The following is a 16,544-nucleotide window of genomic DNA, read 5'->3' as shown; positions in this document are numbered from 1 at the left end:
GTACATGAGAGGCTCTCCGCTGAAGACCGAAGCACCGACACACCGACTGAACGAGCGCCCCTCAGTTTCATCGGCTTACTTTGCTGGCAGATGATGGCTCAGCGCCGGACGGTTTGGACCGGGCTCCTCGTCCTCCTGACTGCCCGTGAGTGCTGCCTGATCTCTGGGCTGTTTCTCTGTCTTTTGCTCGGAGCTGCAGGGCCGAGCGGAGGGGATGACACGGGGCTGGGGGTGGGGGGGTGGGGGGGTGGGGGGGGGATTTGTTTTGGAAAAGCTTTTCAGATCCTTTATCTTGGTTAAAATTACAATACAACGTGTGAGAAATACGCAAGTATTACTAATTAAAAGTAGAATATTCCGTTGCTGTAAGTATCAGTTTCATCAGTAAACAGTAAAAGTACACAAACAATAGTAGCTTCATGTGTTTAACAGCTTTGTGTAGTGTCAGCAGTACACAGCTGATACAAGTATCATCAGCTGGAGGGGACTGACGTCTGATTCTTTTGATTTGATATTTTCCTATTGGAGCTGCTAAAATAAAAGTCCTAAATTCAAAATGTCACCTAAGTAAAAGTATTCAAGTATAAACAGGAAAATATATACTTAATTAAAAATGTAAAAAAAGTACAGAGTACAGAAAGATGACCCACGTCAGCATTATACAAACGATAATACTATACAATTAATTTATTACAGCTAATGAGCTTTGTGTTTGACACTATTTCTGCGCAGTTTGATATCCTAGTACGTCTCCCAGCTGATCGGTTAGGTTGACTATTTGGTTTGTAAAACAGTGACTGCTTTATTATATCAATAGTTCAAACTTCCAAACAGGTGAAAACAGAGTAAAGGTGTTAAAATATTTCAAAATAAAAGCATGAAATGGTCAACATTTTCAAATTTCATTTTCTTTGGCAATTGTCAATAAAAGGCAGACAAACTATAACAAATTATATTTCAGCTTTACTCTTGTAACATACTGTATATATCTCAATAAGCGTATTTTAATCTAAGGCAGAACTCGCAGTAAACCGTACGGTAACTGCTTTTGAAATTTAGAAATGGATCCTGTTCTAAAGTGTTGTGTTTGAGTAAATGTGCTTTCTATTACTGTCATTATGCATGCAAATCCTGTTTAAAGCAGCTTATTATCTCATATCTAACAAAGCGCGAGTGTATCTGAAAGTCCTGATGAATGGCTACACACACACAGTCACTTCTTGGCACTGTTTAAGACATCGGAGAAGACAGAGACTGGCACTAAAAGAAATAGTCTTTAACTCCTTCCCATGTTTTTTTTTTTTCTTGTACGTATAGAAGAAATTGAACAGAATGCACCTCATGGAAAGACAGCCAGATTGGCAACAACAAATATGTATATATAATTATATATAAAATAAAAAAGCACTGTGACAACAGTAGAAAGGCAGTGCTGAAAAAAGTCAGTCAACCCATGTGGGGATTCAGATACTTTTTGTTTTGTTTGTACACAAAATAATTAAAATCACATAAAGACAAAATGTTAAAGTGCAACTGAAAATATGATCCACAAAATGATCTGTAAATCATCACCGTAAAAGAAGGAAAAAAGGATACAGGGACTGTGTCTGTTGTGTCAAATATGAAAAGTGCAAAGATCTACAACATGCACATATTTAACAATAATGAAATTAACAGGATGTTCCTTTGGTGGCAAACACAGCACAGGACACTTTTTACTTATTTAAAGAGTTTATGGAAGCCTCTATCGTAGTCATTCATTCACTGAGTCATTTCAAGTCAAATTTTAGATCAGAACAGCATAAGCTCTCAAGTCTGGAAACAACAACTCAGACTTTTAATAATGCTTAAGTGTTTATGTCACCTCACTCAAATTTATCATTAGATTCAAAACAGAAATACCATTAACTAGTAGTTTCATCATAAACTTAATATTTAGAAGAGTCCTGCTTCTGTGTTTAGTAACATTAGTCAAGAAAATGATTAAATGGAAGTTGGGTAGAAATGCTGAAATCACTGATAGTTTTGAGTTCATAACAGTGCTACAAAGAAATATTCTGCTTCCTGAACCACTCAGAGCCAGGCTTGAAGTCTCCCTGTGTATAGTCTTAGTGCTAAGACAAGCACTAATCTGAACATCTCACCAAAGATGCAGATAAATGTATTTTCATAAATGTCAGATTTTCCTGTCAAACTAATTCAGCTAAAATCAGTTCGTTTTGGACATGCTGCACATGAAACTCATGATGGTGTGTGTGCGTTTGTGTGTGTAAACTTAGAGTTGTGATAGGGAGGGCCTCCTCCTCCGAGTAGCATGGAGCACTCACATTTCCCATGAGCCTCTGAGGGAGGAGTGCTGGATGCTAACTTGGCTCTGGATGCAGCTCACTTCTGGCTTCAATTTATTCCTGGAGGCGTATACACACACACACACACACACACACACACACACACACACACACACACACACGTGTGTGTGTACTTTTAGTTTTTGAGGGGCCTTAATGCAGTCCAGGCCACCTACCCTAACCATAACCTCAACCTCAACCATATTATAACTTCAGAGGGTGGAAGAAGTATTTAGAACTTTTGCTTCAGTAATTCAATCATGTAAATATACTGTTAGCAGTAAAATCATGCATGTGAAGTTTTACATAATTAAATGTCAAAAATAAAAGTACTTGTTGTGGGTATTTTCTTTTTTGCATGATAGCTATTGATGGATGAATATGTTACAGCTGTTACAAATGGCCCTTTAACTACAGTATTGCTGAGTAACATCATGACATGATGATACATCATCATTTACATGTTGATTATTGTTGATTTTGGTGTATCACTACTCAAAACTGCAAGTAACTATTAATTAAATATGTAAAATCATTGTTAGAGAGCAACCAATATATTTGCTTATTTGTGATTTGTCTGTTTATTCTAATTTTTGTTTCAGCGTTACTGTTATTATTACTTTAAAAGGTGGGAACCATGCTGTCCCACCTAAAGTATAATAAATTACAGTGGGAGTAAATGGTAGTACTCAAGTAAAATAAGAAATACCTGAAAACAAACTGTACTCTAGCCTACTTAAGCACAGTGGACTTACTTGAGTAATATTAGTCTTTTTTTAGACAGTAGCCTTTATTGGTAGTCTTTTTAAATGATAATGACAGCATTACAAAGCTAACATTAGTCTACAATGTTTATGTACTGCATTTATACCAACTGTAGTGTTTTGTATGGCAGTGTTAGAACTCAGTGAACCTTTGAACGGTCCCAAAATTAGGACCAGTTGAAATTCCCTGACTTTCCACAAATGTCCACATTCCCAATCTCTAAAACTCATAGCGACCCTTACAAAGATAAACATTTGAGTACACACAGAGCCTGTGATGCTGATTCAAGCTTTCTTCCTTTGTCTTTGGCCCAGTTTGGAAGAAACATCTGGAACTGCTTCAGCTTTGTGTGTGTGTGTGTGTGTGTGTGTGTGTGTGTTACAGAGTTAATGAAGTGTTGTGTGTTTATGTGTACTACTCTGTATGTGTGTTTAGAGCATATCTAATTATAATACATTGTGGTTGGATTTGTGTGTGTAATTGTGTACATGTTTACACAGATATCCATGCAACGCTAGGATTGCTGCTCCACATTTGAAGGATAAATATCATACCCTGTCCTACACTCTACCCTTTGCTTATTCATTTTACTGCTTTCATTACTGGTTACTGTGTAGATACAAAGTGTCCAGTACATTGCAGCATTATTAAACTTGGCTGAGGAAATGCATTATATCAGTGAGGAACTCACAAAGCTGCAAGTACAGTGTGTTGTCTGTTGGTTGAGGTATTATTTCTGTGTCATCTGGGTGGGATGACAGTGTGGCAGAGCAACACACACATACACAAGTACAAATGTAGTGCACAGATATTGACTTACTCCACAGACAAATAACCACATACTACAAATACCGAAGCCTAAAACCGCACACACAATAAAATAAACTCTGTTTATTTCTTTGAGACGCTAACAATTTTCTGCTCCAAAGGGACACACCCATATCCTGCTCTAAGTTACAGGCACTCTGTGTGAGTCTGTGCGTGGCAGAGCAGATGCAGCAGGACGCTTTGAACTTTGCGATTTAGCTTTAACACTTTCGGCTGGTATTATATTATCACACAATGATCAAAGGTTTTAAGCCTGAAAGCTAATCTCCTCTGTAAACTAAACAATATCATGATATCATTTGACTATTTGTTATGTAGGATTTCTGCGTTAGCAGTAGGGCAGGGATTATTAGAGGAGTCTTTTTTTATGTCTCATATAAAACCTGAGCTTTTACCCTCACTGATCCATTTCCACAAAACTCAGAACACTGTGCAAATTATTTGCTGCTTATTAACTAAACATGTTAAATGTTAAAACGTTTTTTGAAAAATGATGACACACCCCACAAATAATTAGGATTATTGGCATCAGGTAAGTAACATGAGTATCTAAGGATGGCAGGAGCTTAAGCGCTTTGTGAGAAACTGTGCAGGCAAACAGTGATACATAACGTCATTAAAGGATGATCCAAAGACATCCCCTCATGAACAAGGTACAAGGCTGGAAACCAGTACTGAAAGGCTGTTATCTTTGAACGCTCAGGCAGCTCTGCATTAAAATCAGACATGATTTAGTGGGGAAAAAAAAAATCACTGCATACGCTCAGGAACACTGTCTGCAAAGCTCTGCCATGCATCGCAAGCAACGCATACAGGTGCTGGTCATAAAATTAGAATATCATGAAAAAGCTGATTTATTTCAGTAATTCCATTTAAAAAGTGAAACTTGTATATTATATTCATTCATTACACACAGACTGATATATTACTATATCAGTCTGTGTGTAATGAATGAATATAATATACAAGTTTCACTTTTTGAATGGAATTACTGAAATATTCAAATTTTATGACCAGCACCTGTACAATTAAGATCTCTGGACCCATGGACTTACTTGGATGCCATGTCCATGAGGCCATAGAGGAGTGAGACCATCTGGCTTGTTATCCATGGTCCAGCATGGGCACATCTGTGGAAGCACGAGCATAATGCTGAATAATATAAACAGGCTTTGTAGCAACATAGGTTTCCAACCACACAATTTCTTTGCTAATTCCCATGGCTGCTACATCTATTTCTCTGCAGGTCTTCCAGTCATTATCCAGTCTTTAAGCCACCTGAGCTTCAATGCATGCAAGTGGTGTGAGGCGTCCAGTCCAGTGTGCAAAGACAGCATCTGCTTTAGTAACTGCAACTTGACCTCTTTCTGTACCGCCACCGAAGAGATCTGCATTGCTATATGGTGAGACCCTTTTTTGGTAGCTTACATTGCCTTCACTTGTTTTTTCTAAGAGCACATGGAATCAAGAGCCAGATATCGTTTAGGGCTAATAGTGCATCCTTTTTAACTCCTGTCTGCAGCAGCTGTGTCAGGCCTAATTCTGTCTGACTGTGCAAACGTCTCTAATGCAAACTCACAACTTTGAGTCTTCAGGCAGTCGTTTTGTGTATCTTTGGAGTTATTTTCATTTCTTTGGGGCTGTATGTTTTGTGGCCATTTTGTCTCTCTTTTCAGTTGTTTCATGTTTCTTTGTGGTGGTTTTTATGCGTTTTGTTATTAATCTGTGTCTTTCTGCTGTGTTATTGGAGTTGTGAGTCACTGTGGTTGTTTCATGTCCGTTGGGCCTGTGAAGAAATCCAACAATCGGTGTAGTAAAAAAACATTTTCCTGTAAAGTATAATGACGTACAAGGATAAAGTAGAAGAAAACCTACACAGTATTTTTACTTCTACTCCATTTTCCCGGCTGAATGTTTGTAAATTGTTGAGTACAACATATCCTGAAGCTTTTGACATCCATAAAAATGCTATATTGTCACCACCGTGCTCACATTGTTATTCTTCAGCTGTGTCCCATGAGCCAGCAAAACAGAGAACAGTACAGCTGAGCCGCTTCAGTATGGTGTTGATCAGTATTACCAAACATCCTGAAATGATTTCTCTCAACACGCTGCTGTGGAAATGAAACACACTCACACACACACACACACACACACACACACACACACACACACACACACACACACACACACACACACACACACACACACACACACACACACACACACACACACACACAGTTTGGCTTTATTTGTAGTTGTTAGTTAATTTTTCTATGAGACCCTCTGAAGCTTCAAACCTTCACACTAGTCTTCTGCTACTGCTTTCTTCATGACTGGAAAGTTTCTGCTGATTGGTAGTTTTGTTTGGATAGCAGTCCTACTCTGGGATCCCCTCTCTGCGCCCCCCTCTCATTTCCTGTTCACGTGACCAGCCTGATCCTCCCAGCTTTCTGAAGGAAACCAGCGATAGGGAACTGACAGAAGAAAAGAGGAGAAGAAAACTGGTTTATTCAGGGCAAATATACACAGTCTGTAGACTCAAAGTTGCATTTACCTAAGTACTGCAGCTAAGTACAAGTATAGTTTTCTGATTTACTGTGTTTATTACTGTATTTATTTGTATTTAATTTACTGTATTTATTTGGCTGAAATAACTATAAAATGTAAATAAAATTAGTTTAGCTGCAAATAATGATATTAACTTTTATTTGAGTCTGAATCAACCAGCTCTGCAGGTTCTCCTCATGCCTGCATGGATTCTCCCCACGGTGCATGTTAGGTTAATTGGTCATTCTAAATTGGCCATCATTATGAATTTGAATATCTGTCTCTCTGTGTTAGCCCACATTCAAACTGGCAACTTGCCTGGGTGATTGGGGGGTACATCCTGGAGGGGTTGCCAGTCTGTTGCGGGGCTAACACAGAGGATCTAATCTAATTTAGAATCACCAAATAACCTAACATGCTCATCTTTGTGAGGAAGCGAGAGTGCCCAGAGAGAGCCCACTCCAGCACAGGGAGAACATGCACGAGCCACACAGAAGCGCCCAGGGCAGCAGATTCGAACCCACAATCTTGTTGTTTTGAGGCAATGGTGCTAACTACCAGACCGCCTTGCTGTTCTCATTCAGAGCTGTCTTAATGAATATATGAATGGATTAAAAAAAAGGAATAAAAATAAACACATCAGGAAGTGCCTGGAGAGAGGGAGATCTGAGCGTTTTGAAATATTCGTACACATTCCTTTATATTATGTTTTTTTGTCTGCTCTTCCAGGAGGAAGACAAATGACACAATGACGGTGCACACGATGTGTCACCACCCAAAGCTGCTACTGGATAGTGTTGACCCTGAGCTGCTGCTGACCTTCACTTCCAGGGAGTGTCACATGGTCCCACAGCCTGCAGATGATGCCATGATGGTCTGTGGATGCCGGGGTGAACACGAATGTAACGACAAACTTGTCTTCGACAAGGGAGCCAATGGTGAAGAGAATGAGGAACGAGGGGGTGTGGGAGGGAGGCGTGGGGAAGAATAAATGCATGAATGGATCATAAAATAAATATATGAACATAATAAAATGATGGCTGGACAGCTGGGTGGATGGATAGATAAAAAAAAAAAAAATCAACAGGTAGTTGAATCAGTGGTTAACCGAGAAAATGAAGGATGAGTAGTGAGTATTTCCTCTGTTCCTGCAGGATTCTCACGGCTCCAAAGTAAGGATGTGATCCCCGTGGTGGTGGTTAGTTTGGTGCCTCCTATCCTGGTGGCTATAGCTGCCATTGCTGCCTTCTATTTCTACCGCATACGCCGTCCTGACAAACCAGCTCCATCTGCATGCCCCGACTGGCCCGCCAAACGCACCCCTGAGCTCTACCAGGCCTTGGACCTACCATGTGGTGGCCTGGGTGCTCAGGGAGAAGGTGGAGGAGGAGGTGTGACAGATGCCGAAGGGGATGAGTCTAACACCAAGGTGCAACCTCTTAACAATGACACTGTCAGTGGTATGACCGATTGGCAGGGCCAACCGGCTGAACTGCTGCCTATCAAACTAGATGTGCTGGTGGGGAAGGGGCGCTTTGCTGAAGTGTGGAGGGGACGCCTGCTACAGGGTGAGAAAGGTGGCGTTAACAGTTACGAAACCGTGGCAGTGAAGGTGTTTCCAGCCTTGGAGTACGCCTCATGGAGAAACGAGTGCTCCATCTTTGCTGACCCTGAGCTACAGCATGACAATGTGGTTCAGTTCTTAGCAGCTGAGGAAAGGGGCCTGTCAGGCCACACCCCCCGCACCTACTGGCTGGTTTTGGCCTATCACAGCCTTGGAAATCTGCAGGACTTTCTCACAGCTAACATACTGAGCTGGGAAGAACTTGTTGTTATGGCAGGCAGCATTGCTAAAGGATTGGCTCATCTTCATAGTGACACAACACCTAGTGGACTACCAAAGGTAAATTCAACCTATCATCTTCCATTATCCATTAATATTGACCATCCCAACGAAGAGTTCAAGTGAATCCAAAATTAAGAAAACCTTGATGCCTATTGCAACATATCTAAGGGAGTTATTCGGGGTCACCTGATCAAAAAGGAAAGTTTTAAGCCTAATCTTAAAAATAGAGAGGGTGTCTGTCTCCTGAATCCAAACTGGGAGCTGGTTCCACAGAAGAGGGGCCTGAAAGCTGGATGCTCTGCCTCCCATTCTACTCTTAAGTATCCTAGGAACCACAAGTAAGCCAGCAGTCTGAGAGCGAGGTGTTGGGGTAATATGGTACTATGAGGTCTTTAAGATACAATGGGGCCTGATTATTCGAGAAAAGAAGGCAACTTCTGAAAATAATAAAATGAATCATTAGTCATCAGGAGGTTGCATTCAGTGTCTATAAGAGCAGCTCAGGACAGAGCAGAGTGGGCACTAAGCTATTAAACTTCAAACATTACATGTCAAAATTGAAGAGAAAATTACTTTAGCACATTGCATTGGTGAGTTTTAATGATATAACGATAAACAAAAGTAATGAATTTTTTTATGTTGTGCATGTTTATGAATTACCCCATTTTTACATTACAAAGGTTTCGATTTCTTACACTAACTGCTGTAGCAGATGAGAGAATATATATAAGAGATATGAAAGAAATGCTAGTTGAGAGACTGTATTTACAAAAAAAGCCAGTAGAAAAGAGACTGAAACGTTTTATCTTTGGCTCTTTTACACACAGCTGCGGTCTTTCACAGAATGCCAGATCAGATTTATGACTAAGTCCTGACCCAGACAAATACCACACCTAACCCACACTGGATACATTTATCACTAGGGGGTGACAACTATGGTATTTGCCAAAGTGAAGCTTACCTAAAATCTTATGTTTTCAGTCCAGATAGACAGAAAAATTTATGTCATCTTGGCAGCCATACACAATGTCTTGGTGTATAGCTTTTCCCCAATACCCATGCTTACGGACACAAGTATGTATTTCTGCATTATCAGGTAGTAGACTGGTGCATCCAATCTAAAAATGACCAGCACACAGTTCATTGAACCCATAGTGGGTGAATGATTGAAATTATACATTGTCTGAAATCACAAACCCTTGTGATTGATACCAAGATACCAATACCACAGCAATTCAGCAAACAGAATGATCTCCATCTGAAATGAATTTATGGAATCTGTAAGCGAGATTTTGGGCACAATGAGGTTCCAGTGGCAATTTAGCTTTTAGTTTTTGATTTCTTTTTTCTTTACTAATAAACAGTGACCAGCAAATGTAAACAAAAGCCAAAGGTTGTACTGGAAGCCCCCTATAATTGGTTCTTACCCCCTGAAGCTAAGCTAAACTAGCAGACTACAGGCAATGGGATCACAGCAAAATGGTAGTTTCTCACCTTTTGTGCCATTTATAGAAGCTCAAACTTGCATCTCTTGAATCTATATGTGCACCTGGACACTATTTTCACTGTAAGCATCAAACAAACAAACTGCTTGTTGGTTTAAACTGTGGGCTTGCTACCTGACTTTTCAAAATACCTTCAGGCTAGGTAGATTCAGTGTATACATACCAACCACAAGACCTAACAGTGTTTTATAGATTAGTTCCACTTCTAATCAATGTATTTTGAATGCCTTTTGACATTTCTTGTTGCTTTAGGTGCCAGTTGCTCATCGGGACCTGAAGAGCAGTAACATTGTGGTAAAGAGCAGGAAGGAGTGTGCGCTGTGTGACTTTGGTCTGGCTTTAAGACTGGACCTTTCCCTTACAGTCGATGACTATGCCAACAGTGGACAGGTAATCAGTACAGATCTGTGCAGTTTTTGTTTTCAGTTGTGATTAAATGCACTGATGACCCAAACTATTATGCCTACCTGCCTGATATAATGTTTGCATGCCATCAAAAAAGATTTATCATTCTGTCTAGGTGGGGACAGCTCGCTACATGGCTCCTGAGGTCCTTGAGTCCAGGGTGAACCTGGAGGATCTCGAGGCCTTTAAACAGATGGATGTTTATTCCATGGCTCTGGTCCTGTGGGAGATGGCCTCTCGCTGCCACTCCATTGGAGGTATGTCTTTTTCTGTGTTTTCTATATATCAGGAGAAGTAATCTTTTATAGAGACGACCTGCCACCCCACGTTTTTTACAGTTTAAGTTAGGGCCAGGACCATAAGGACATGATGCCAGTCACCATGCTGACTGTGCAGTCCTATGTTAAGAAGAAGGTGATCAATCTGAGTCCTCAAGGAGGTTATGACCAAAAAAGTAAACAAAATGATGTGGACGTGTGCTGCTGTGTTTGCTGCACTAAAGAAGGGAAAGAAAAAAGAAAAGAAAGCAGATGCAGTATGCAACCTTGGACAGTGGACAGATGGAGAATTCCTTTATGAATGAAGAGGTGGAGTTAGTTTAGTCCAGAGCTTTGTGGAGCTGGTTTTGTATGCTTGCTTTGACTGGAAGTGAACCAAAACCAAAGGGTTTGACTTTCAGTAGCTGTTTCACGGCGTAACGCCCCCTGGCTGCAATTCACTTTCTTTGTATAAAACTGATCTCGCATGGCTAAAAGTACCTTCCTTGCCTACAGTTTGGGTTTGTCGTTAATGTGGTTAACATATGCAATATGTTACTGCATTCCCACTACAGAAATGTAATGACCTGTAGCCTTTCCAGAACCTGTATCTGTAGGGTAAAGGTGCTTAATTCTGCTTTATTTTTCCACTGTGTTCTACAAAGTGTGAACGATTGGATCTCTGTCTCTGCAGCGTGGGATAGATGGTCTCAGATTTATGTATCTGTCTAAAATCTCTTTGCACTTTTCACCATTCTTTAGAGTTTCACACAAACTCGATTTGTTGACATACGCATAAAAAGTGAAATGATGGTTACTACCTCTTAGAAGTGCCTGGAACTTGATTTAGCGCTACCTCCTGTTCAGAACAGAAATTTAGATCTTGGAAGTTGGCTCCAAAGTGTGGGGGAGGAGTACAGCTGAAATAAAGGTAGACCCTGTGACAGCAGCTGCAAGTTCAGTTACAGGTCAATGAACTCCCATTGCAGAAAAGGTTTCTGATATATGTGTGTGTGCTGCTGCAGAGGTGAAGAGCTACGAGCCTGCATTTGGCTCCAAGGTTTGCGAGCAGCCCTGTGTGGACAGCATGAGAGACCTGGTGCTGAGAGACCGAGGACGCCCGGACATCCCCCCAGCATGGATGCAGCACCAGGTCAGTAAAAAGTAAAAGTGCAATAAAAATCACTGCATTATTCTGTAGAAACAAAGAAACTGACTGAGTTTAGGCTTCCGGAGTAGTGTAGTTACTGCCCAGTCATGTTTCAGCCAATTGCACGCCAGGTAATTCGTTTCTAAGTGAGCTGGTTTATTCAAGGGTGTAAAAACATGCAGATCAATAACAAAGATACTCAAATTTATGCTAATTATAACCAAATCAGATTTTAAGAGATGTTTTAATAAGATAAAGACTCAAAAAATAACACAAAGGCTTTATGTTTAATGTTTCCAGAAACTCAGTGTCTCTATATCTGTTAATGCTTGTTTTACTTACTTTACTGCACTTACTATACAGAACACTTAAGACTCCACACTGGGATCACTGCTTTGTGTCTTCTGAAACCTTTGTATCTAACTCTGGTCTTCCTTAGGGGATGAACATCTTCTGTTCCACCATCACTGAATGCTGGGATCACGACCCTGAGGCCAGGCTGACGGCTCACTGCGTGGTGGAGCGCTTCAGCGCCCTGGAGCTGGCGGAAGATGATGAGAGGGTGGGAGGTGAGGAGGAGGAGGAAGAGGAGGAAGGAAGGCAGGAGTAAGAAGAGTAGGTGAAACTCAGGCAAGAGGATGAAGCAGAGAGAAAAAAGGGAGCAGGAGAAGCCTGACACGACGAGACCCACTCCTTCTCCTTGTGCTCCATCTCCTCTCTTTTCTTCCAGGCTGAAAGGGCGGCACGGATGCATTCTGATTCCCTGCTTCACAATGGATCCCTCTTTATGAGCCTTACTTCATCCCATTGTGGCTGTGTTTACATTGTCAGAGTAACCTTGGTTTTTCTGCTTATCTTCAGTGAGACAGAGAAGGGACTAATAAGTCACTAAAACTGGCAAGAAAATAAACTAGAGTTACAGAAGTGCAGTTTTTGACTGTCTAGAAATTTGCTACAATACCTAAGAACATCTAATAGCTCAGTATTAGCATATGAGTGTACCGCTTCAAAACATGCAACTTGTCTCAGTTGGTCCAGATGGCAAAGACAGAAGTCTCTTCCTGATGCAGATCCAGTTTAAGGGGATGAAATTTAAATCAGCCACAGTGGATGGGGAATGAACCACCACAACGGCTCCTGAAAGGAGTGAACCTCGGTTTCCCACGAGCCCTGGACCCCACCAATGCTGATGGAAGACAGGTGTTGAGAAGGCAACGATTAGGAGCTAAAATGAATGAATACATGATTTTTTAGCCGTGCTGATGGAAATGCCACTTAAATCTTCCACGTTGGTGCAGACTGGAATATGTCAAAACGGAAGCTGATTCTACACTAAATGTTAAACTGCTCGTCTTGTTCCCTGGTGTCTTCTGGAGGAATTTTAAGTAGTGTTAACTTTCCCACATGAAATGTGAAGAAAAGGAGTTAAAAGTGTCCCACAATGATGAAAAAATAAATAGAAGAAAATGGTGGGAAATCTAGTATGACAAAAAAAAACTGCTGTGTGTGCAAACGTTTTGTATGGAACTGAAACTGTACTACCAACCCAGCGGTCACATTGTTGCCATTTTATATACACCTATGGAGGACAATCATAAAGAAATGAATTGCCCCAAATTTTATATACATTGTTAGGTTTTATAGTTTCTGGGATATTTCAAGCACACCCCCCTCCCGGTGCCATTGTTTCCTTGGGCACCGAAGATGACCGGCACTCTCATGTTTCTCGTGCAGTGATCTGCCAGTGTGAATGCAGCCGTTGGCGCCCAACAGAGAGACTGTGTGTTTATTACAAATCACAAAGTGTTTGCTCTTTGTTGCTTCCTGGATTTTTCTGGCAGAAGACCAGAGGGCACAGAAATAAGCCAAAGACTTTGACTTAAATGATAGACCTGCTTTTGTTGGGGATGCGACACCTGAAACAGTCAGAGATCTGCTGGCAGAGATGCTGCACGCTCAACTGTTTGAACAATGATTCATTTTGTTGGAGCTGGTCTCCGTCTTGTCATGGTATTATTCTTTTATAGTGGCTGTAATATGTGACATATACTATAACCTATTAATGTAGGTTATGTGACTATAATCTACATTTATGAATAAACGAGAGAAAAAAACCCTCTTTCCTACGTTTATGTCTGTTTAATAAAAAAAAATCACTAAATTTGAATTTTTGACTCTTTTTGACTGAATAATTGGTGTGATTTCTCATTTTCAGTCACACCTCTGAAAGACATTGCTATTAATAATATACACTCACCTGCCACTCCATTAGGTGCACCTTGCTGGTGCTGAGATTGAGCCCCTTTTGCTTTCAGAACAGCCTTAATTCTTTGTGGCAGGGCTGGAAACCTTCCTCTGAGATTCTGGTTTACACTGACATGATAGCATCACAGAGTTGCCACAGGTTTGTCTTCTGTACATACATGATGTGAATCTTCTATTCCACCACATCCCAAAGGTACTAAGCAGATCAACAATATATTACACACACCATTACACCAGCAGCAGCCTGAATTGCTGATACTGTACAAGCTGGGATGGGAACATATTTTCATGTTGTTTACACGAAATTCTGACCATACCATTGAGATTCATCAGACCCGGCAACTTTTTTGCAGTCTTCTGTTGCCCAATTTTGGTGAGCCTGTGCAAAGTGTAGCCTCAGTTTCCTGTTCTTAGCTGACCGGAGTGGCACCCGGTGTGGCCGTCTGCTGCTGCAGCCCATCTGCTTCAAGGTGCGTTGTGCATTCAGAGAGGCTCTTCTGCATACTTTGGTTGTAAAAAGTGGTTATTTGATTTCCTGTTGCCTTCCTATCAGCTCAAGGCAGTCTGGCCATTCTCTTCTGATGTCTGGCATCAAGGAGGCATTTTTGTTGAGAGAACAGCCGCTCACTGGATATTTTTCAGAGCGTGCTCTGTAAACACAACAGATGGCTGTGTGGGAACATCCCAGTGGATCAGCAGTTTCTGAAACACTCAGACCAGCCCGTCTGACACCAACAGCCACACCGTCACTTGAATCACCTTTCTTCCCCTTTCTGATAGTCAGTTTGAACTCCAGCAGGTGGTTTTGACCAGATCTGCATGCCTAAATGTGTTGCAGTGCTGCCATGTGATTGGCTGATTAGATATTTGCTTTAATGAGCAGCTGGAACAGTGTACCTAATGAAGTGTCTGTGAGTGTATAATAATACATTTGTATTCATTTATTGTTGATGAGGTACAAAGCTTTATTATCATGGAGAAATGTGGTGATTCAGGCGTAAGTTGTTCCACTTTCTGATAATCTCGGAGCCTCTTTTATTAAATATTTGTTCAGCTGTATAAATGAACATTGAATATGAAAATCTCAGTATCACATGCTCAGAAACAATTTCATCCTAATTAGAAGGTGGCCTTTAGTATAGAACTTTTAAAAAATGCAGTCTGTGTATTTTACTTGTTGTAGGAAACATTACAAAAAGACTGAATAAATGATGTGGCTTTCACAAAGGAAAGGCAGATTAACAGTCAGCGGTGCTGCATTTTAAAGGGAAAAACTAAAAGTTTAACACAGACATGGAACAACAACGCTTTATGTAAAGTAAGTAATGATGGAAAATGTCATTTAGTATTGCTGATTGTTTAGAATAGAAAATGTCGGAAAATAATGAAAGGTGGCTCTTTGTTATTCTCCCAGTTAAATTGTGTGCTTCTGTCCTTTTGTCTGAACAACATTCAAAAACCCCAGAATAAGCCACTAAACTCCTGATTTAAAAGAGAAAACATAAGAAACTAGCAAATACTCACATGTAAGAAATTAATCAGGACAGTTTTGGCCACATGTCACTAAAAATGGTGAATCAATTATAAAAATTGTTACTAATTAACTATCTGTCAACAAGTCATCGAGGCTCCTGGGTGTTTTTCTAATGGGGAAAAATATTGGCCATCAAGAAATCTTTGTATGAAACATTATGCAGTGTGCAAAGTAGCACAACAATCCTTTTGAAGCGGTTGCCTCTGCAGATTTGTGTTTTATTTTTTTTCTTAACCATAATGAAAACCTGAATCTCCACCATCACAGAGGAAACACATGAAAGAGAAGCTGAAAACCACCAAAACTTTACAGCAGTATTTTAAGCTTTGGGCAGGAGATTGAGATTGTTTTAGAGCCTGCTAAACATAGATCATTCTTTTTCATTAGGGCCTGAAAAAATGCAATAACCATAACACCAGTTATTACAATGAAAGAACTGATCGCTGAACATAAAAAACATACCAAACATGCACGTTTTTAAAGAAACTGTTTGAAATGTTACTTTTCATTAAACATTTAAAGTCATCAGTTGTGTGAACAACTTTTACAAGAAACAGGATGTATAGCATTGCCATGTGACACTGGAGTTTGGCATCTTCCTACCAGAGCTAAAGAAGAGCTGACATAATCAGACACAGGGCAGCTTTTCATTAGTCACAGCCACCAGAGAGGCTCTGACTGTAACTCATAATGCAGGACCATTCAGATGTAATCACAGTTAACTTGTGTGTCTGAAGTTCACCGTCCAAGTTTAGGCGTTTGTGCCACAGAGCGTGGGAACACAGCATCACATGGTGAAAAAGTGAAAAGCTTTACAGACATGCCTCAAGAAAAGAAGCATTAACCGAAGTGAAGGGAGCCACAGTGAACCGAACCCGCCTCCTGCAAATTGAGGTTAAACATGACCTCAGATTGTACACTAAAAACTGGTGTTTATGATGGGTTAGTGAACTCTCTTTACTTACCTTAAACACCAGCTGTTTAAGGTAAGTAAAGCCTTTGCTATCCAGATGGTACCCCAATATAAAAGGTACATCACTTACAGTTTCTTTTCAACATTAAGAATAAATACCATAGTGAACTGTAAAGTA

General features: G+C 40.5%; 1 protein-coding gene across 2 annotated transcripts; it reads left to right on the top strand.

The window, feature by feature from the left end:
- The first annotated feature begins 12 nt into the window (after positions 1-12).
- tgfbr2l (transforming growth factor beta receptor-like) lies at positions 13-13,768 on the top strand. Of its 2 annotated transcripts, XM_030757984.1 has the most exons (8): positions 14-145; positions 5,188-5,344; positions 7,221-7,429; positions 7,646-8,394; positions 10,095-10,232; positions 10,363-10,504; positions 11,530-11,657; positions 12,094-13,768. In XM_030757984.1, exons 1-8 carry the CDS (start codon positions 91-93, stop codon positions 12,262-12,264), a joined length of 1,749 nt encoding a protein of 582 aa, XP_030613844.1. In that variant the 5' UTR covers positions 14-90; the 3' UTR covers positions 12,265-13,768. The 2 variants fall into 2 exon arrangements, with proteins under 2 accessions (XP_030613845.1, XP_030613844.1); XM_030757985.1 differs by lacking the exon at positions 5,188-5,344 and having other exon boundaries at positions 13-145.
- The last annotated feature ends 2,776 nt before the right edge of the window (positions 13,769-16,544 follow it).

This window comes from Archocentrus centrarchus, chromosome 21 (assembly GCF_007364275.1).
Source record: "Archocentrus centrarchus isolate MPI-CPG fArcCen1 chromosome 21, fArcCen1, whole genome shotgun sequence".
NCBI lineage: Eukaryota > Metazoa > Chordata > Actinopteri > Cichliformes > Cichlidae > Archocentrus > Archocentrus centrarchus.
This window is presented reverse-complemented; position numbering and strand designations above follow the sequence as displayed.

Excerpts from the sequence above, each read along its gene's own strand:
- tgfbr2l (XM_030757984.1), top strand. The coding sequence starts at position 91 with ATGATGGCTCAGCGCCGGACGGTTTGGACCGGGCTCCTCGTCCTCCTG. Across the intron at positions 10,505-11,529 it reads TCGCTGCCACTCCATTGGAG|AGGTGAAGAGCTACGAGCCT; the intron begins GTATGTCTTTTT and ends GTGCTGCTGCAG. Across the intron at positions 11,658-12,093 it reads CAGCATGGATGCAGCACCAG|GGGATGAACATCTTCTGTTC; the intron begins GTCAGTAAAAAG and ends GGTCTTCCTTAG.